Below are 22,514 nucleotides of genomic sequence, written 5' to 3' on the forward strand. Positions count from 1 at the left end.
AAAAAAGTCCTTAGGAAAGAAAAAACATTTAATTTAGTAATGAAAACATAGCAGCAGAAAAAGGTACACTTTACATCACACAAATACTACACTTTTTTTCTTTACTCATGTGCTCTGCTAAATTCTTAGAGATTTTAGCTTTAGGACTCCCAAGCTGCAAATAACTTAAAAAAAAGAGATGAACAACAAATTAATGAAACCAGAAAAACTAAGTGGCAATTGAATATTAAACAAATTTCTTTCCTGAAATCGCATAGAAAATAGTGATGTCAATATGCATGTAAAAGTCTGTTGCAGTTACTGAGACTCAAATGTTCCATGAACAAAGATGTGTCTGCAGGATTTCATCAAAACTGCAAGTGCCCTGACAGAATAATAAAAGCTATGAAGTACATACAACAGATGTGAGTAGGGGGACTTGCTCTTTGAAGTAGACCAAGCAAGAGTGAAAAAGCTGTTTAAAACTGCTCCAGTCATACTGTTGCATTAACATTTTCTTGTTTACAATAAACCCCCTCAGACACTCCTATTTTATGCCAGTTAACAGAAAAAAAACTAAGCTCTTGCCAAATACTTGAGAAGGCAGTTATGATTATTTTCCGATCCTATAAAAGAGTGGTGCAGACTTTGCTGTTGGTAGCTGAGACTGTTTTACCTTGGTTGCTGCTGCTGCAGTTACACCCTGAAGAGCATCTTGAGTTTTACTGCTGATTAATGATGTCTTGTTCACTCTCTCTCTCTGCCTTTGTCGACATTCTAAGCAGTTTCTCACAGCCACACAACACACTACAAAGAAGTTATGAAAATGCTACAAATTAGAATCATTTATCATTATTATATTCATAACATCAATACGTAATCTGTACATCTAGTATGATATGTCCATAACCATGTCCAAATAGTAAGTGCAACATTGTTCTCACATTAAACACCCTGTCAGTACATAGGAAGCATTATGGTGATTTTTTCATTTCATTCTTTATCTGAACTAAATACTTTATATAATTGTTATATCACTATTAAAATAGTACAATTATTATTCTTTGAACTAGAGCTCACACATGTTATTGAGCAGTTATCAACACTTAAACACTGAAAGCATTCACGTACAGCTAGAATGGGAAAAAACAGTGGGCAGTAGTTTAGAATTTGATGAAAATTGATTATTGTGAATAAATCACAAGTTATAATGACTCGTAATTATCAAAGACATAATAAATGGTAGTCATAATAATAGGGCAAAATCTGAGCACAAAAATTATCCATCCTTCGAGAGATGAAAAAGTATGTGGAACATGACATTAGCAAACCAGCATCATGCCAGATGACAGTCAAAATGCAATGTTCAAAAGGATAAAGTGATCAAGTTTGCATAAAACAGTTTGAATTATTCATATTTTTTTTCAATTTCCTAAATGAATTGTAACAGTATATAGAAGTAAATAATGAAGAGAGGTGCCAGACTGTTGTAGCATATATTAAGGTTTAGAGAGTCTGCACCTGCATCCCTTACTTTTAATTTTGAATAGCCTACAAGTAGTCCTCCAAATCCATGGAGACTTGGATAAGGAAGCCTGTAACAGGCAGATAGCAAAGCAGGTTTAAGAAATAAAAAAAACATTCTCCATTTGCTTATATTTAACATACACAACTTGAAATACATAAGAAAGGACAATTTCAGACACATCATTCTAGCTTTTAACATTTAACATTTTAACATTTATCATTATAACAGTGTGCCAAGGTGGCCAAGAAGGACAATAGCATCCTGACTTTTATTAGAAAGAGTGTGGCCAGCAGGACTAGGGAAGAGATTGTCCCACTGTACTTGGCACTGGTGAGACTGCACCTTGAATCTTCTGTTCAGTTTTGAGCCCCTCACTACAAGAAAGGCATTGAGGGGCTGGAGGGTGTCCACAGAAGAGCAACAGAGAAGAGGAGGCTGAGGGAAGATGTTATCCCTCTTTAAAGCTACCTGAAAGGAGTTCATAGAGAGGTGGGTGTTCTCTTCTCCCAAGTGACAAGCAATAGGGCAGGAAGAAGTGGCCTCAAGTTGCACCAGGGTAGTTTTAGGTTAAATAATGCTTTACTGAAAGAGTTGTCAGGAATTGGAACAGACGGCCCAGGAAGGTGGTTGGGTCACCATCCCTGGAGGTACACGGTCTAGTGGTGGACTCGGCAGTGTTAGGTTAACAGTTGGACTTGATCTTAAAGGTCTTTTCCAAACTAAATGATTCTGTAAGCCTGTGATTCTGTAACTTATACTTGTGCCTGAATTGAATTGACCTTAAAACAGCATCAAATCAATAATAAATGAGATTTTTATTCTATCACATCATAGTCAGTACAAGTCCTTTCCTAAATGCATCAATATTTGATCCAGCTTTGGCTCATTGATCTGCGAGTAATTATTTAATACATACTGTCTGCAGACTTACCAAGCCTTAGGCACTGTCGCATTAGGCCTCCCGAAGACATATTTTTTTCAGCTTCAATCTCACTAAAATTTAGAGAACTGGCAAATACCAGTACATCAACCATTGCCATCAGACGGCTGAGAAAAGTTACTGCTGTCTCTGCTGACATTCCTTGCGTCACTTCAATATTTTCCAATTCAGTCTTTAAAAGGAGATAATTGAATTAAACAGTTTGAACAAAACAGCAATAAAGACAGCACATACACATAAAAATCTATATTGTTATCATTAATTACATATACATAGAAAAGTTATTTAAAACTATTCTACTATTACCATTAACACAAACTGTGAGTGAAATTTAAAGTAAGACGGCATGAAGAGTGAGAAAATTATTTACATTACATGCTCTAATAGGCGAGAAAAAGTAATATAAATGAGAAAGTTATCGGCTATTACATAGTGTGGCCAGGTAGTAAAATGATGTACGGTACATAAGGGTGCAATGTATTCTTACATTAATCCATAGGCTACACAAACTGACAGGTAACGGATGAAAGTAATTATGTTCTGTATAGCCTGCACATTCCTTTAGCCAAATAAGTAAATGTGACGACTGGAGTGGGAAAAACTGGACAGTTTTACCCCATTTCCAAGAACTGATTCTTCTTGGGAATGCTTACACCACAAAGCAACCTGTCAGACTCCAATCCCCCTTGAGATTAGAAGACAGCAGGTTTACTCCCTCACTACAGCAACCAGGGGGAAGTAACAACATGACGAGCAATGCAGCTCACATTTCCCAGAGAATGGCCATTTTTTCTTTCCTCATGCAGTGTTGGACTCTACTTAATGGGAATCCATGGGAAAATGCTGAATGAACTCAGTATTTATCAAAGGTAAAATGGGGTCAATGTTCTTCTCCAAAAAGTTACTTAGATGTCCAGAGACATGTTTTCAAAGGCATTCACAAAAAGTATTTGTTTAAACAGTTTTACCTGTAAAGCTAGGCAAAACTGAAAATGGGATTTAGTACTTCATTGTGTCCACATTTATATGCCTATATAATATTTTTAAAATTGTTTACAGATGACCAATTCTTATTCATTGGCAACAAGATTTCAGAACACAGAGTTCAGTCTCTTTGAAAAGTATTAGCTTCTGTTGTGTTCATTAATTTTTATTCATTTGCTTAGAAAGGTATAAAAAAATTCAAATTATAGTTTGTGCTATTCAGACCACTTCCTTCCAAAAAAAATGAATTAAAAAAATTAAAAAAATCCTTTATTTTTAGACTTCTAAGAAATTGGTATCCTCACTCATGATTCTACATGAAAAATTATAGAAGTGCAAACTGTGTCAAACAGTATTAATGAAACAACTGTTTCATTAAATTTCATTTAATTAACTTCATTTAATTTCTTCTAAAGGCTCGTGAGTGTCAGTTACATGAGTGATTGGGAAAGGGCTGTCGTCTGTCTGATCTGCCCAATAATATCACAAAAAAGCTAAAATGATAACTCTCAGAAGAATGACTTCCAGCCTATCCTCTTTAGCCAGGTCTCCCTTGCACACAGCGTGCTATATTCCTAGTTTTTGGAAAATGAAGTTGCTGGTTTTTTTATAACAGGTTGGAACATCATTTTTTAAAGCCCTCATCCAAAGAAAATATATTTGCAAGAATATATAGCCATAACAGTCTGTTATTAAAACTCATAGGTGGTTACAGAAACTTGAACTCATGTTCTCATGCTTGAAATAACATCAGGCTTGCTAGCAGCCCAGTGACTCCCTACTGTTGATTTCTCTCAATCTTCAACTGTATTGCATCAGTCACATTCTTAAACCTTCTCAAAATGCCTACTGCTTTATTTTTTTGCAAGCAATGTAATAATTCCATTTCATATAACACTTCAGTGTATTTTACCAAGATTCTTGCAAACTTTGATTTGGGGGAAAAAAAAAAAAACCAAAACTTCTTTTTTACAAATCTTCCTAAAATCCTCCTGGACGGAAGAAGAAAAAAAAAGACTGACATTTTTTTACAAAAAAACTTACCATTGGTTCTACTTGTTAAATGCAGCACACATATTGTAACGACCTTTAATATAAGCTCCATTGTTGATCAAGTGCCTTCAGATATTAGCACTATTAGATTGCTGTAGCTCAAAAACTCATTAAAAAGTGAACTGATCAACATTTTAAGACTACTCAGCATACTTTAAGAGAAGTAACAAATCTCCCATACAATTAACATGTTCAGAGTTAACGAGCTAAGGGGTAAGAGCTATTGGCAACCACATTTATAACTTAAATTAGCTTACAGACGTGCCTACATTCAGTTGGTAGCTAACTGTAATGATCATACTTGATAATGCATTAATTTACTCGAGGAAAACACATTATGAAAAGTTAACCATTACACCAAATATATTCCTATTCACATCCTACCATGCGATATCAGAAAATAATAATAATAATAAAAAAGCCAAAATATTAAATGATCAAAAATAATGTATTTTTGAAAATGCAAAAAAACTGAAACTTACAGCAGCAATACTAACCTTAGAACCCTGGACATGCAACAGACAAAACAGACAACACATCACAACAATAAAAGAAAAAGAAAATTATTTAAGTTAACTAAAAATACAATCTAAAATTGAAACACATTAGTATATTGGAATTAAACAATTGTTTAATTTATATTTAAAACAGCAAATCATTTCAGCGCAGCATGAACATTTGAAAATAAGGATTTCTAAGAGATAGCTGTGCTCAAGAAAAGGAAAACTGTAAATCATGTGAACACTGATTCTTCCAAGCCAATGTATATCTTTTATATAGCAAATAGAGCAATTTTATGAAGCAATGTAAACCGAAGTAATGTCTTTACTCATTATACAGAAATAAAATGAGCGTTTTACAACAAGCCATTCAACTTAAATATAAAAAAGTAGTTAATCTTTGTGTAAGGAGGAAAATATATTTAAAATGCTTTGACAAACAAATGTAAATCACAAAAAGGAAACTGGTTCTTCATGCATAATGCTTCTTCCTTTGAAGCAACACATAGTTCATTATATGTATTACATTTTTTGGGTGTGATTTCTTCAACCCAAACCAATATCACACTGGATATTTGAATGTTTTTGAACCACAGGAAGAAAAAAATCAAGTTTCATTAAGCACCTGGAACTGAGGAGTTGGTCTTCAAATTTCAATGTTCACAATTAAAAAGCCAGGTAAAATTTTTATATTTTAGTTTTAGGTGGAAGCACATTCTCTCTTACTGCTATGGCCTAGGAACTATTTCTTATGTTTTCCCTGGGTATGTTTTAAAAAGAGAAAGAAACTGAATTTCAAGAGCACGTTGCTATTTTTGTCATTTGCATAGTGGAAAAAAACTAATCTTAGTTAAAGAAAACAAGCTGAAATGAACTTTTTTCCTTTTGGTATGGAAAATGCCACATTCAACCAGTTTTTAAATGTGTCTTCCTCTTTTACAGTTTGATGCACCTCGAGAATTAACCTATGGCTATCTTCTCTCGATTACTAGCTGACAATTTTTACAGCAGTGTGTCACTGTTTATTCTCAGAATTGTTATATATCACATAGCACTTGTGGCATGACACAAGTCATGAACACAATAATGCTAACATTACAAACAGAACATATTGAAACATACCTCATCTTGTTTTTTATTTCATAGACCTAATAAAAGGCTGCCTTAAATGTTTATTTGAGCTTTGTAGACAGCCGTTCACATAACACCAGCAGCCCTCAGATCACAATTTGAGAGCTGCTGTTTTAAAGGGTGCAAGCAAGAACTGGAATTATAGACTTTATATACTAAGTGGAAAAACAAATTAATTGCAAAGGGTCTGGGAATCTGTATTCCAAGGTAGCTCTCAATTGTTACACGTATTCCAACTCCTCAAGCTTATTTGCCTTATTCAGGGTCATCAAGTCATTGTCACAGCTGCTGCCCTTGTAGTAAGCAATGATTATTTCAAGTTCCTAGCTTGTACACAAAGTGTTTTATCTGGCAACCTGCTGTTATTAACAGAAAGTATCTTCTGCAAACCTTTTTCCTTAGAGCACCCCAAATACGTTTTTTTCACACTTGTACACTATCTTAAAAATGTTTTCTTTATACCTGTAACTAAAAAAAAAAAAAAGCCTCCAAGACCTCTCCCATATAATGAAAAAAAAAAGGAAACTGGTTTTATATTTTATGATCACCTCGTAATATTGGCAGTTAACTAATATCCCCCAGTTTAATAATCAAGACATCAGAATCAACAGTGGAACACACTCCATTTTATATTGTAAAACAACTAAACTGGTTATAAGATTTTGTTAATATATACTTCTGTTCCAAAAATCATTTCACATATACAATTGACAATCCTTAAAAACACCAGCATTTGAAGCAAGTCCACGTACAGAATCTGAGACAGAAGAGGTACAGAATTGAAATCAAGGCAAAGAGTAAAACATCATAATAGGTTACTGTCACTTACAGTAAACTTTCCCCTGTATTCCATACAAACTTATGACCTGCACTCTGCTCTTGAGCCACTCACAGATTTGTGAGTGGTTTGTTTCTAGAGATAAAGAATTTTTTTAATTTTCCTCTTCCTATTCATACTGAATAGCTCCTATTCACAGCACTATTGAGCTCATCCTAGTCTAGATTAAAAAAAAGCAAGGCAAAAGATAAATTTATACTACAAGAATTCAATAGTGAGGCAATTCCATAATTAAATTTGCCTGTTCAACAGTAGACAAGGGATCACGGAAGAATTTTTCATCCAGAAGAATTGCCATTTCAATACAAATCCTAATTAGGCAAAGGAAAAGATCTTTTTGAAATGGTGAATTCCCCAAATGGACATGTTTTTAAAGAAACTGTGACAGTATTCAAGGGAGGGAACACAATACAGAACTTGTTGCACAGAATGGAAAAAAAAAATAAATCTGCAATTCCTCCAATATTCTGAAAGTCATTTTGCTATATTTATGTCTTGGTTCTTTCCTGCACATAGCCTTAATTGATGCAAGCATCCAATATTCAGTATCTATTCTACTAATGAGAAATAGGTGAAATGCCTTTAAAAAAATGAGAGGCAATGGGACACATGAAATAACAACTACCTCTATAGCAGATTGCTGAGAAGAGAGTTTCGTAACAGACATATAGGACTGTTCAAGAACCAGCAGCCTAGGATGAGGCCTTGTGTGAACTCAGACAGACACAATGAACTCAGCAACCTATGGATAAGCAGGATAGTGAGATTGATAAACGAACTATGTGTTTCTATCTGTCATAGTCTCCATTAGATAACAAACAAGCTACCTCATAAAAAGAAGCTGGATTCAACTCCAGGTTAACAAGCACAGCAGTCGGTGGACCCTACAGGCATCTGGCTGACCAGCCACTAAATGTCTACATCACAGAGAGCAGAATAATTTGTTTCTGTTGAGTAGATTTTCATTGGCTCAAAATCCAGTCCACACGTATGTACTTTAACCTAAATTTACCCTATTCACCTCCTGAATTCCATCCTGGTTTATCATCTGGAAGTAAAAGGGGGGAAAGACCTTCATTGTCAGTTTTATAGCCTTTTTGCTGTCATATTTCATTATACCAGATCAAAAAGTAAATTAATTTTTAGAAGTAGATGTAAATTACATATCCTAAGCCACAAACACAACACGCTAAGAGGGAATTGCTACTTTAAAATTTCAATATGGGTCCCAAGGGAATACGAAAGTGGGAATATTTGAGTCATGTTTCACAACAGTGAAAAAGGCAAAACTGAAGTAAAATGTGCTCATACTTCTTGATAAACTGAATATATGTATTCTACAGGACCTACAAAATGTGAGGCTTTTGACACCCCAGAAAAGCTCCACAGAATAAACATATGGAGGATCTGAGGCTTCCAAAGACAACAGACTAAAAGAAGATGAAGACGCTATGGATTCAAATAGGCAAACCAGGAGGTATGACTCAAGCCTAAAATGTCATAAATGATATGGAGATGAATAAAGACATGATAAACCAATCCTTTCACAGCACGAACAGCAAGGCACATAGTGATTTTATTCATTTAAGCAGATTCAAATCTCAAAGACAAGAAGTGCATCAAAGGTTATAGGATTATTTTGTCAGACTCAATGCCATAGGATATTATGGAGGCTAAAAGAGGAAGTAGCTTCCAAAAAGATTAGATAAAGTTTAGAAGGATAAATTCCTCAGTAGTTATTAAACATGACAATCTGGACACTCCCTCTGGCTGTTAAAATCCTAAATGCTGAAATGATGTATCATTAGAGCAATCAATATGCCTTGCTTAAGACTTCTGTATTTTGATGTAAGCTGCAAACTGTTGGAGGAAGAACGCTAAACCAACCAGGCCCTTAGGCCGACCTAGTAAGGCAGCTCTGCAACACGGGGACAGCACGCTCTCACGAGTTCCATCTGAAAATCAAGAAACACTTTTTCACTGCTATGGTCACTGAGTACTGCTAGAGGTTTCCCAGGGATGTGGTGGAGTGTCCGTCCTTGGAGATACTCAAAAGACACACAGACACAGTCCTAAGTAACTGTGCGGCCGCGCTTGACCTGGGAGGTTGGACCAGAAGACATCCAGAGAACCCTTCTAATCACACCCATTCTGTGGTTCTTTGAATCAGGGAGGGAGAAAGAGTATTGGCTCTTTCCACCTTCAAGAGTTATTCTGAAAGGAAGTATCACTATACTGTCCTAAGTGTTTTTAGGCAGTGGAGAGGTCAAAGAAATCTTCCAGTTTCAGACCTCTTCTCTCCTCGAATTAGCAGCTCAGGAAAGGAGGCACGTGAGACAGAGTCCTTTTTAACTGATTGCAAGCACGGGACTACTTTGCCCACTTAGGACTCAGAAGAAATACATTCCTAACCTCCAGTCTAACCACTCTCCACAGCAGCTCAAGGGTGGAAAAGTATTAGAAATCTGAGAATTAGTACAAAACTCCTATTCATATTCATCATACAATGGATATTCAGAAGTGGTCTGATGCCCTTCATAAATGTGATCCCAAACAATATTGAGGGAAAACACCTTCTCTAAGAAATAAGAAGGATGTTCTGGGCTCTTTACATCTGTCATCATGATGAATAAATTTGCCTTCCTGCTAATACTTATGGTCAGACAGTGACAGAATGTCATTGCAGTTGTATGGGAGGGAAACAGCTCTCTGTTAGGTGGAAGTGATTATGAAATTATCATCTAGACAATAATGATTATTACCAGGTGAAGTTAATTTGCAATTTTTTTCAATTACTTCTCCCCACCTTCCCTGTACATCTGGGGGGAAAGTAATTTTTTTTTTTTAAATTTCACAGAGCAGGATTAATTCCTTTCAAAGCCAGCTACCTATCTTTTAGTGAATTAGTTTATTTCACAATTTATTTTATTTTATTATCCTAAACAGATGGCAAAATTGAGCATTTAAGTAATACACATAGTCCCCATGTAGGGGAGAAATGTATGCATAATGCACAAATTCGAAAATATAGTTTTTTGTATCAACGCATGAAAATCACTGCTATTGTAGCAAGGCAGTATCGACACACAATATTTTAACAAATTTATAAGTAATTTATAAAGTAGTATCAGCTATCTATCTATACACACAGAAAACCATGTATTTATTATCCAGAATAAATAAAATGGAAATAGAAAACTACATAATTCTTTTTTTGATGGAACAGCTCTACAGTGTTACAAACCAGCATAAGAGCTGAAAAAAACACTAAGACCATGCCTAAAATTTTTGTTTTAAAAATATCTCCCAATGTCCTTTTATCTAAAGACCAATAGTACAGCCTGCATCTCAAGAGGGCTTGGAGTGCCCTTCTTCATCCTCGTCAATATTTACAATGAAGCACTTGTGAAATTTTTTATTCAGCAAACTTGATGTCATTCTTGTGTCTATGGACAACTAAAGCCTTTCCTGTGAGTGTTGCACTTCTCCTTATAACAAATATTTTTACAGTTAACAGATTTAAAATAGTAAAGATATGGAATTTAGCCATTGTTAACTGAAATTGTCTGACTGAAAGTCATATTGATGTTCAGCCAATTGCTAGTCCCTAAATTCATAACTTTCAAAGAAAACCATGCAAAACAGGGTTGGGTTTTTTTTGCTAGCTAACTGGAAGTAATAGTAGAGGCAAAGTAAATTAATCTCAGTTGCTGAATAGCTAGAACAGGAAACTGAGCTTTTACTGCTAAAATACATGCATAGTCTCCATTGCCTCCTAGCCATGTTATACTTCAGAGGGGCCTCTTTGTCCCTTCTGGGTCTCATTTTTTCCCCTGTTAGACTAGTACTAACAGCAGTTGACTGAACTGGGATGTTCAAGGAAAAACATTTATTATTAAAAAAATAGTTACACATATTACAGCAGGTCGAGGGAGGTGATTCTGCCCCTCTATTCTGCTCTTGTGAGACCCCATCTGGAGTAGTGCCCAGTTCTGCAATCCCCAACATAAGAAGGATATGGAACTGTTGGAATGGGTCCAGAGAAGGGCTACACAGATGATCAGAGGGCTGGAGCACCTCCCATATGAGAACACTCTTGACAGAGTTGGGGCTGTTGAGCCTGGAGAAGAGAAGGCTTCGAGGAGATCTTACAGCAACCTTCCAGTACCTGAAGGGAGCTACAAGAAAGCTGGGGAGGGACTGTTTACAAAGGCTTGTAGGGGCAGGATGAGGGGGAATCGGTATAAACTGAAGAGGGGCAGATTTAGACTAGTCATTAGGAGGAAACTCTTCACAATGAGGGTGATGAGGCACTGGCACAGGTTCCCCAGCGAAGTTGTGGCTGCCCCATCCCTGGAGGTGTTCAAGGCCAGGTTGGATGGGGCCTCAGGCAGCCTGGTCTGGTGGGAGGTCCCTGCCCATGGCAGTGGGGTGGCAGAATTAGATAATCTTTAAGGTCTCTTCCAACTCAAATCATTCTGTGATTACACGCACAGACAAGGTATCACATTAAAATAATGTAATTACTACTATAATACAAATATTAACAAAATATTTTTCCCTTTTCCACAAAGCATTCTATTAGGCTACTCTGCCTGCCTGAGCTGTGATCACCTTAAAACTTACAACCTACTAGGAACAGAGAGTGGATAAAAATATCAGCCTTTTTCAATATAGGAACAAAAAACCCCCAAAGGAAACGAAGGCCAGTACCTATGAGAGGAAGAAGTAAACAGAGTAGTGACAGAATGACTTCTGGTATCATTTAGCATGCAAAGAAATAGTGGCCGTGCCACGCAGATTTATGAATCAATTACTAGCCATCATAAAGCATGCAATTTTGTTACAGTAATTGTGATTAATCCTAATGATCTTCTCTTTCAAATGAAATACTAAATAGTTATGAAATATTAGTCTTACTTAGCACAAATTCTGTAATAAAATCAGTGTTTCAAAAATATTATAAACACTCTGTATATCAAAGCTTAACAGTTTCAATATTTTTTTTTTTCCCCCTGAGGGAATTAGTGGAGAGGGGACAGGAATCCCTAAAGAATAAAAGTCAACTGCAAACAGTGGTTTGTACTTTTAACAACAATTTCTAATATGACCACTAGGTGGAAATATTGTACTTACAGTTGGGGATGTGGCTGCTGACAGCAATGGCAAAATTCCTCCACAAGCAATAATAATATTGTCTACCATCTGGGAAATGAGGTGTATTGTGTTGTGTACAAAAATAATATTTTCATTGCTATTGACAAAGTCCATCACAGACTTTGTGGAGTGACTGCAAGAACAGAAGAAAGGATGTATTAAATCAAACAGTTAAAACAAGAGTTCAGACAAATTTATTCTTTAGAACCAGACTGTGAAACTTTGCATGTAGATTGCCTAAAAATACAACCAAGTGTAGTCTAATGAACAAATTGATTGCTATCTGCTTTCACATCAGGATTAGTTTCAGATACCCACTTGAGAACAATAACTCATAACCTTTTATTCCCATCAATCAGTACCTCACAGGTGTTCTGTTGAAAGCAGTGGGGTTGTTTCTTCATTGGAAAAGTTATTAAATATTACTAAGAGTGCACCATACTGCACCAGAGCCATTTGAAGCACCCTTGATAGCACCAAATGATAATACCTCCCAGTGTTTTACAGGAGAAATTTGCTTATATGGTGATACCTTGACCTAATATTAACTTTATTAACCAATATTAACTTTAGCACTAGTAATAGATTTGCAAGACACAGATGCGAGTAAAAGTAGGTGAAATCTCAGCAGAAATTTTCTCAGGTGAGAAACTGTCCCATGAAACAATCACTTCCTCAAAATATAAAACACTGTCTGAAAATACTGAGGTTGTTTCCAAATACAACACTGTTGCCAGGAAGCAAACAAAAATTGAAGGCATCAATTGAAAGAATACAAACCGAGCCTTTAATCTCCAAGCATTACCTAAGCACAAGTACAATCCCACCCCCCATATCTGATAAAAAAAAATAAAAATAATAACAAAAAATTCTGTATTTCCCAGGGACTACCACAAAACATTTCACCAAACTGGAAATTAAATACAATACAAATTGGTCCTTCGATATAACTATGCTCAAATTTTCTGAAAATGAAATATTCTGTCCTGGAAATTAGATTAAATAGAGCCTATTACACCAAAGGTCTCTGATAACAATAAGTTATTGAGCATCTCTGTTATTGGTGTTATACAATGTAACCATCACAAATAACTACAAGTATGAGCTGGCAGGCAAAAAAAAAAAAAAATGTCAGGTAGAAAGAATGATTCCTTAGAAAATCTTATTAGGAAAGAGTTTATTTATAAGGTTTGAAGACAGAGAAGCTCTCTTTTAATTGACTAACTGAAAACATGGCCATTAGCAGGCTCCCAAGTCTTCCTCATGTCTGAAACAGAAGCAGCAGATTCTAATGCTAATCCTAAGAAAGAGCAGCTCAGTTTAGTTAGGTATGCATGAGTTACACAACCCTTAAAAAAATCATAAATTGTTACCTGTGAAACAGAGGTGTTAAAGGCTAGGAAGGGGTAAAAAAAGAATACAAGATGCAGAAGGGCACTTCACCCAACACCAACTCTTTCACTTGCCACTGTCCCAGTAACATCCCCTCTACAATACTTCTGATTTTTTTTGTTGATGGAAACACAGAACAGGAGTTAAAGAAGAAACAGCCATCTACCTTCTCCAAACATGTACATCTGTTTCTAGTGCGAAGAGCAAGTCTGTTAGGAGCCGCTGGTGCATGGGAGACCATTTAAACTCTGGTATACGAAACATAGTTGTGCGTGGACCTGGACTAAACTGTCGTCGCTGCTCTTCTGTCATTGGCATTCCTCGAAATCCTAGGTCAACACGTAAATCCCGGTCTTGCTGGGTGACAGATCGACCCTGTACTGCCTATATAAACAAGAAATAATGTGTTTGTGAATAGATCTTGGAATTGGAGAAAGGATGGGCTACAAATGCACTCCAGCAAAAACTACAGGAGATGTTGATATTCAAAGACAGGTAGTATCATTCAGTAATGGTACTGCTCCAGTTCAAATCAATCAGCACTGATGGGTTATAGTTGGCCTTGCTTTCAGCTGTTCAACAATGTACTACACATTCAGGTTCTTCACCTGAAGATTTACAGAAAAGATGAAGTGTAGCATGTACAAGGTCAGCAGCGACAAGCCTTTTTTAAAATGAAACAACTAGTCTTTTGTGCTGATAACATAATTTTCTTTGACTATTTGACCCACAACATGGACTAACTACACAGTGATGGCTTCAAGGAAAGAATGTACATATCTTTAGACAGTTGCTCCCTTTTCAAAATCAATTTATTTATTTGGTCTTTTCAGCAGGATTGTTAGAGAACCAAATCAAGCCTCCTAAATCTCATTTTGCCAATTTTGTTACACTTTGTTAATTGGTTAACAGTTTTAGGGGTCCTCACAATGTTCTTTAGATTCTCCCAACAGGGGTTGGGTGTGAATATCATTTCCTTTCAATACCTACACAGTCCTAACTGTTTCACCTGGTGTTTAAAGACAAAAGTAAAAGATAGACATAGATGCAAATACTGGGATGGAAAAAAGTAGTAAATAGAAAACATTTTGACTGAATTTGAGGAAAATATTCATAACAACAAAATTACTTATAATGTGCAACATCTCTGAAAGAAAGAAATACAAAGACTTATCCTTTATTTTAAAGTGACTTTAGTTTAGCTTCAGACTGTCAAAATAGAAACTATACTTGCTTTGCTCACATTTTCCTTTCTTGAGCTCAGCACACTGTTTTAAATCTGCACATTTAAAAGCAAAAAGATATTTACAAAATATTTGTGCTAGCAACGTAAAAATGAAAATAGCATCAGACTTGAGCTGGAAAGCTTCTTAGATCTACAGCCTGATTTTTATTTTCTGTGGCCAGCATTTCAGAAGCCATGCAAGTTTCCTTCATTCAGTTTTATGTACTTGCATCTAAATTGTTACTATTGTTTTAATTTCCAGTGTTTTCCTTAGTATTATCTTTATATATTTATTTTGTTTTTTTCTTAGACTTATGCAAGATTAGAACTCTTTGAATGAATCTTCTCCAACATGCTTTCAGTTCCATTCACAGTCTCTTATAGCTGGGACCACAGGAAAGAATTTCACATTCCTCAACATTTGACTGACTACTGATAAACGCATTAACTCTTCTTAGAAGTAAACAGTCCCATCTTGTACTTTGATGTACAGTTTGATGCTTCCTTTCCGTCCACGTGAAAAAAAGACTGTTCACTTCTTACTGGTAAGGTGGGAAGCTGACTGTAGATCTGTTTTTAGACAATTTGAGGTTACCAACACTGTTCACATACCACTTGTTCCCTTTTGGGTACAACCATAGGCAGTGGTGGCAGCAGCAGCAGTTATGATAATTGCACCATAACAGAACAGCTTTTTAGCCAATAAAACAGTCTTTGCAAGAACCAGTTTTGATGTGCGTTGCACTAATCACCACAAAACCCAACTCTATCTACACCTGGGCGGCCATTCTTTAAGCATTTTGCTTTATTTTCAGTGGTTTCAAAAAGATCAGATCTAAGGTAGTGGTTCCTATACATACTGCAATCAAAACTCTAACATCTGTCCCTACTGCAGCCATGTTAATTTTTTCATTGGTCTTTACTTCATGAAAATAATATCTTGATTTCTGTTTTATTTTACAAATCTCCCTCTTTCTTTATTACAGTTAACCTAATTTAAACAGAAAATTTAACTATGGACAGCTTACATTTCATAGGGTGTTTTAAAACCGCCAAAGAAGAGATTGATAGAGAACAACAGTTCCGGTGGTTACACAGTTGATAATATTTTTTTAGAAAAAAATTTAAAAGAGATATTAACGGCTACAGACTTAAAACAATTCATTGTATTTCATCATTGATTTTATTGGAAAATAACTGTACTTTAAGTAACTTATAGAGTCAGACTCCTGAGGAGTACACAATTTGTAGATAATTTGGAGATCTACATGCTATTAGGAGTTTTGTGAGTAGCTAAAGGTAAAATATCTGGAAAATACTCTGTCTCTTCTGTCTTACAATAATCAGATAAATGTTCATTAAGATGTATGAATCATTTCAATCCTAACAAATAATAATACGCTTGAGTTATTTACATTTCTATAGGTGAAGTTAATCAATAAAAGATGTTAAAGAACAGAAAAGTCCCAAAGTCACACACACGGAATTTTCTACAGTAGTCAGTACAAAGTCAGATTATCTTTTTCATTCAAGGTTTATCTTAGAAATTCACTGTGTTTATGGGTGTATATAGGTACATAACAAACGCTAGCATTTCACTTGTCTTTTACTCTTCAAACAAAAATCCACATTTCAAAATTAAAACTGAGTGCTTCTTTTTCTTGCTATCCCCCATTCATTCCCATTTATCAGTTTCTTTGGTATTAACAGCCTTACTTTTAAGACTTAAAATAAGGTGCTTGGGAACTGACAGTAACAGACACACAGCTCCTATTGAAAGCTTTCATTGATTGTTCTGTATTACACAGAATACTTTCAAATACAAGTAGCCCTACATGTTGCTTGATAGTCTGACCACTGATCTTATGAGGATTTTCATAGTTTTGAAAAAATACTTTGAAGAGAAACCCGAATAATACCTGTCCAGGGAATGCAAGACTTCCATCTGGTTTTCTCTTCAAAACAGAAGTTCTTACCACAAAAGAGAGACTTAGAAGACAGTATTCTTTCTGTGTGTCAGAACCCACTGCTCTGAGCTACCGCCTTTTAAATTTTTATTTTTTTTTTAAAGGGAAAGTATCTGTTCTGGAAACTTGTTCAAATAAGTTAAAATGTCCATTCACTGGTAGTTTTCTAAAGAACAAAGCAGAAAGGCTGATTGATCTGGGTTATTTTATCACATGACATGTACTTCGAGTGTACTTCGGTGTGTATCTGAAACCTTCTGACAATTTGGTACATGCTACATAGTACCAGGCAGAGAAATTTTTGCAGTTTTTGGCTGGCTCTTCTTCCATGATTTCAAAATCCAAGAGAAGTAATACTGGTGTACATATGGGACATATAGTAAAACAGTAAAAATCTTGAAGGTAGACAATTCTTTCACCAGATAATAGTCTTAATAAACAATCATTGATTACATGCTACAGTCTCTAAACAATGCCTGTGAGGAAATTACTTCTGGGCTTCAAAAGTTAAAATGATCCTATATTTTGCTGGAGTACAAATTCTTTCAACACCTATACTTCCACCTTGGCCTTCCCATTTTCAGAATGCTATGGCTCTCACAAACACACTAATTTTTTAGAATTTTTCAGAGAGAGACCTAGACAAGAAAGATCTCCAAGAAGAAAGTAGTTACTACGTCTTTTATTTATGATCTCTGGTCTGGAAATCAAGGTGCAGTTTTTCTTCTATGATCCCTAAACTATTCCTATTCTTGTGTTAGGATCAAATATGGAGACTATTTATGCCAGCATTATTGTATGGGAAAAAAGACAGTGTGCTAAAGTGTTGTAAGACTACACTCTGGGAAAGGTAGAGCAAGAGTGAAAAACACTCCAATGTGTATTTCATAGTAAAACATGGATATTTCTGACCTTAAGACATACTAACAAGACAGTCTGAATTAGAATTCTAAGAGTAGCAGTTAAACAGCTCACAAGAAACAAGGAAAAAGAGATTATCTTAGCTCTGTTTTTTATAAACTACAGCATCTACAATTGCAATCCATAATTTCTAAAAAGGCATGAAAGACTTCACAATACTTAAACATGTGGTGGCATTTTCAGAAAAATACGCTTGGAGGATGGACACTTTTAATGTAATTAATAAATATACTTCAAACATCTCTCAGATCTCATAATATCAATTTATCCAGCAGCAAAAACCAGCAATTACATGAGACGCATAGATGGCTACAGCACTTGAAACTTGCCTGGGTTGTGGTAGTCGTCTGGATTTTCCGTATCTCTTTTCCTGCTTCCTTGCCATCATCAGATCTTTCTGTATCTGATATTATACTTCCTGCATCAACACTAGGTACAGTTTTGCTACCAGAAGACTCTGTCTCAAGAGTTGTGGCAGTCATTTCAGCATATTCTAATCCTTTAGATGATGAAGCCAACTCCCTCTCAGAAATGCTACTCATTCCATCTGAAGTTGTGTGAATCTTGAACTCCTTATCCTCTATTATACTTGAAGCACATGTTATATCTACACTACCCGTCATATGTGCAAGCAATCCCAAATCATCATTTACACCAAGATGCATCTGCGTCTCTTGCACATTTGGAATCGAAATGTGATTACTTGAAAGTTCAGGGAGAAGTTTCTCCTCTTGACTAGGTATTTTATCAAAGAGAAATGAGGTACTGTTAGTAGATGGTTCATCCTTCTCATCAGCCAAAGTTATTAATGGACCATTATCTTTTTCTTCATTTTTCTTAATAATACCCACACTTCCATGAACATTGTTTTGCAGCTTCTCAACAGCAGCACTATATACGTTATCTAGAAGAGATTCGACTTCCACAAGTGCACCATTTTCTCCAGTTACCAGTGTCTCTGGCGATAAATCCATATCATCAAGTTTTACTTCAGTAGCTTCTACCTTTTCAGCTTTTATATCAACCAAAAGATCATGAACTTCCACATGCACTCCTCCTCCTGGTCTCTCAGCATTTCCAAGTACATCATCTGACACCTTTGTAGCCATGAGCAAGTCCCTCGTATCTGTACTGACAGGGTAATCCGTTTCACTTTCTGGACTTTGGCTTTGTGAAAGGTCTTCAATCTCTCGAATTTCCATTCCACCTTTTGCTCCTGTTGTCTGAGAGGAAAGACCTGAGATAGTGCTCACGTTCCCCTTCTTCCCCTTTTTTATGTTTTCTTCCTCTTGCCTTTGGTACTCTTCATACATTTTTGCTAGATACTCCTTATGAGCTTCATATGTGACCTTAAGAAGAAAAGAAGAGGCCACGTGAATGAATATGTCACGTGAGCTTGGACAAAAAACAACAAGAATCTTAACAACATATTATATGCAGCTTATGAATTGTTTCACAGCAATGGACCTACAACGACGACCAAAAAAATGCTGCCTTGACGTGTATGGAGATAGCCACCAGATGGCACTAAATCACTTTGCATCTTATCTGGGGGAGTTGCCGGTATCAAAAAACATCCACGAGCCATTTCTTACCTTTGAATGAGCTATAGAAAGAGTATCCACCCACACTCTCCAGCCTCCCCATTCATATTTTATTGCATGATACAAGAGAATACGGAAAATGTTGTAAACCATCTCTGTGATCTTCTGCTCTTCAGAGTTCTTAGGGTTAATGTATCCCAGAGAAAACATCCAGTCCTGCCACACTGAACACTGAAGTAAACATCTAAAGTGAAATAATTAGGTCAAAATATATCCAAACAAAGGTTCTATATTTTAACATTATGATGGTTAAAATAGGAGAAATATGTCCCCTTAACTTAATCCAATGGCAGAAAAAGCTTAATAACACTTCAGGATGAATAAAAATGTAAAGTATATTCTAAACAGAATAATCCAATATTAGTTGCTGAACTTGCATAAATTACTGCACATGTAATCAATTTATGTTTTATAAACTCCACTTACTACACAGTATAAAACTCTTAACACAGACTATAACAGATTGCTATTACCCACAGTCAAGGATGAGAAAATACAATTTGTAGTGACATACCTTCTGTTTTCACGGCTATTACTAAAGAGTTTTATCATATCAGATAAGAACAAACGCCGAACTTCCATCAGTTCTGCACTTGGTGTGGAGTTTTTTAACAGCGTTGCCACCACCTTAAGAATCACTTTGAAAGAATAAATTAGTTACATAACACATTTTAACAGCATTAAAAAAAGAGTTGCCAAGAGCAACTAATGTAAGTAGTAACTGAAACCCATACATATTTGAGATACAATAATGAATTCTTCTCAATTCTTGAATGATTTAAAAAAAAACCAAACAAAAAACTTACAACCTCTAGGCAACGAATTTATCATGTAAACATAATATATTGTCCTTACTTGGATTCTGAATCTTCACTGTAGAGTCTGGTTCTGGATGTGGTTTATGAACAACTTGAGTGCACACTTGTTCTGTCAAAATCTAGAAAACAGAATATTTATTTTCTTTTACCATTTTTATTTAAATGCTACAGCATTTCTTTGCTCATTTTCAAATGCGTTAAGAAGAACCTTTACCATGGTCACATAAAACATTTTGGTAAAACATTTTTATTCCTGAAGAATGGAAATGACCAATTCCTCTATGCAAGAAGCAAGAAGGTTTGGTAGAGAATAAAAATTATGACATTGTTAAAAAAAATGTGCAAAACATGGCAAAATACATTTTGTACCAAGCAGTTCTTTCTTAAAATTTTGATCTAATATTTTCTCAAAAGTGATGAGAATTGTGACATTGTAAAGCACAGACCCATAATATAATTAAGTCATAATTCATACAACAGAGATGAAAACCTCTATGTTTAATAATCTGTACCTCATAAAGTGTGTTATATGTTGTAACGGTCACTGTATTTGTATGCAGCATCAACCTTTCTCCAAGAAGAGTGAAAAGACTGTGAGTATGCATGATTTCAACCTTTCTCCTGGAAGAGAAATTAAAACTGTAAGGAAAATTGCAAGTATGTTGAATGTTTTAAGAAAATGCAAACAACCTGAAAACCCAAATATTTTGATGTTGTATTAAAAAGTTGTTATTTTATAAATATTACAAATTAAATGTTATCTAAGATCTTTCCCACTACAAATACAATTGAAGTAAAACACAAAGGTTCTCAGAAAGCAATGCTGCATCTGCGATGGGCTTTTGTATAAAAGTAATGACATTTCATTATCACCCTCCATGATTTTCACAGAGGAAAAATAAAAAGGCATCCCTTTCTATCTTACTGAAGCTGAGAGAATTCAAGATATTCCCAGGCTGGCTAAAATGTGATCACTGCAGAACATATCTTTTCTTGCTCTCTTAAGGACTCAGGACAATCCAACCTCAGATCTTCCAACATAAACACTAACATATGCAGGTTTATCAGTACTGCCATTCTCTTTAAATGCAGCCAAAATAATTAAATCCTGGAATAACATGTTACAATGCAAAGGAAATAAAATCCTGAAATGCTATGAAATGCCAAGTGATTGAAGTGAGAATTCTATAACTGGATCAAAAACTACTCAGCTCTTAAAAAGTAGAGAAGGAAGCAGCTCACATCACTGAATTCCATCTGTATCAAAACATTTTTGTTTTAAAATTGTATATGATAAAGAATAAATTGCATGATTAAATTTATCTCCTACTGTCATGATAATGAATAATTATAAATAATAATGAATAATCTATATTGAAGCAGCAGAAAAATATACAATGAGAAAAAATAAAGTTATAGTAAAATTGTATGCATTCAAAAGCTAAGAAAGTCCCTTTGCATGATTAGTGCTGATAATAACACAGGTTTAAATTACACTGATTTATTCTAGATCTTTTGAAATTAATACATTATATTATAACTTTCAAATAACTACAAGAGAGTGACAACAACTTACAACAGGGTGAAAGTTCAGCAGTTACTTATTAGAAATACTGCAAATATTCAACCTTGTGAACTATGATGCAACACAGAGAAGTGAAAATTCATTTAAATATGCAGATAAAAACCAAAAGTAAATAACTGAATATAATTTCAGTGGTGGTGTTGAAAGAATCAAGGATGGCAAAGAAGGAAACGAACAGGATGTTGCCAGCTGTTAAGGTTAGACGAAGTAGTCTGTCATCACAGACAATAAAGTCTCTCATCTAACATATTACTGGTCAGTCCACCCAAGAATCAATTACCTCCCCTCTATAGCTAAAACTGCGATGAATATATATGAACTACAGCCATGGTAATTGGGTTTTTACCTACACATTTGTTATTAATATTGTATTGGTTCAGATTTCATAAATCACATTATAACATCTCTTTATGCAATTCTGCTTTCATGTATTAAAATCCATTGCCTGATTCCCATACTGTGAAATTGAAATTTATGTGCTTTATAAGTTTATGCAGTTTATATTTTTATAAACACTAAGAATTTCCTGTATTTGACTACAATGTTATAAAATCATGCTTAAGCACACAAATGTATGTGCACAAATAGGCACACCTCACTAGTGCTAGCCGTAAGATATGAAAATGGAGGGAGGGCATCTTTACTTGTTGAGCTCTACACAGAATGTGAACATTTATAGATTTTCAGAGATCTGAAAATTTAAAAAAAACTTTGAAAGTTACGTAGAATATTCAAGTGGATTTCAGTTACTTCAGCTACGTGAAAGATGAAGTTATTTACTTGCATGCTAAGTACTTATTTTTACTCAACAACAGAAACTACGCTGATACCTCGAAAATTACAAGCTGATGCTAAGGACCAGGAAATTGAATTCAGCTTCTGAAAAATCTCA

General features: G+C 35.3%; 1 protein-coding gene across 10 annotated transcripts in view; it reads right to left on the reverse strand.

Moving 5' to 3' along the window:
* The window catches only part of NBEA (neurobeachin), a 499,111-nt gene that overhangs the window by 313,393 nt on the left and 163,204 nt on the right, over nucleotides 1-22,514 (reverse strand). For 7 of the 10 annotated variants that reach the window (XM_069882331.1, XM_069882387.1, XM_069882380.1 and 4 more), the window contains exons 18-27: nucleotides 20,550-20,658; nucleotides 20,075-20,156; nucleotides 19,734-19,857; nucleotides 19,211-19,403; nucleotides 17,941-18,964; nucleotides 13,669-13,882; nucleotides 12,090-12,243; nucleotides 4,967-4,990; nucleotides 2,439-2,619; nucleotides 656-786 (exon numbers count right to left, since the gene is read on the reverse strand). In XM_069882331.1, the coding sequence (XP_069738432.1) occupies nucleotides 656-786; nucleotides 2,439-2,619; nucleotides 4,967-4,990; nucleotides 12,090-12,243; nucleotides 13,669-13,882; nucleotides 17,941-18,964; nucleotides 19,211-19,403; nucleotides 19,734-19,857; nucleotides 20,075-20,156; nucleotides 20,550-20,658 (2,236 nt within the window). The remainder of the gene's footprint in view (nucleotides 1-655; nucleotides 787-2,438; nucleotides 2,620-4,966; nucleotides 4,991-12,089; nucleotides 12,244-13,668; nucleotides 13,883-17,940; nucleotides 18,965-19,210; nucleotides 19,404-19,733; nucleotides 19,858-20,074; nucleotides 20,157-20,549; nucleotides 20,659-22,514) is intronic. The other 3 variants (XM_069882400.1, XM_069882372.1, XM_069882348.1) reach the window with 1 other exon arrangement.

This window comes from Phaenicophaeus curvirostris, chromosome 1, assembly GCF_032191515.1.
Source record: "Phaenicophaeus curvirostris isolate KB17595 chromosome 1, BPBGC_Pcur_1.0, whole genome shotgun sequence".
Lineage (NCBI taxonomy): Eukaryota > Metazoa > Chordata > Aves > Cuculiformes > Cuculidae > Phaenicophaeus > Phaenicophaeus curvirostris.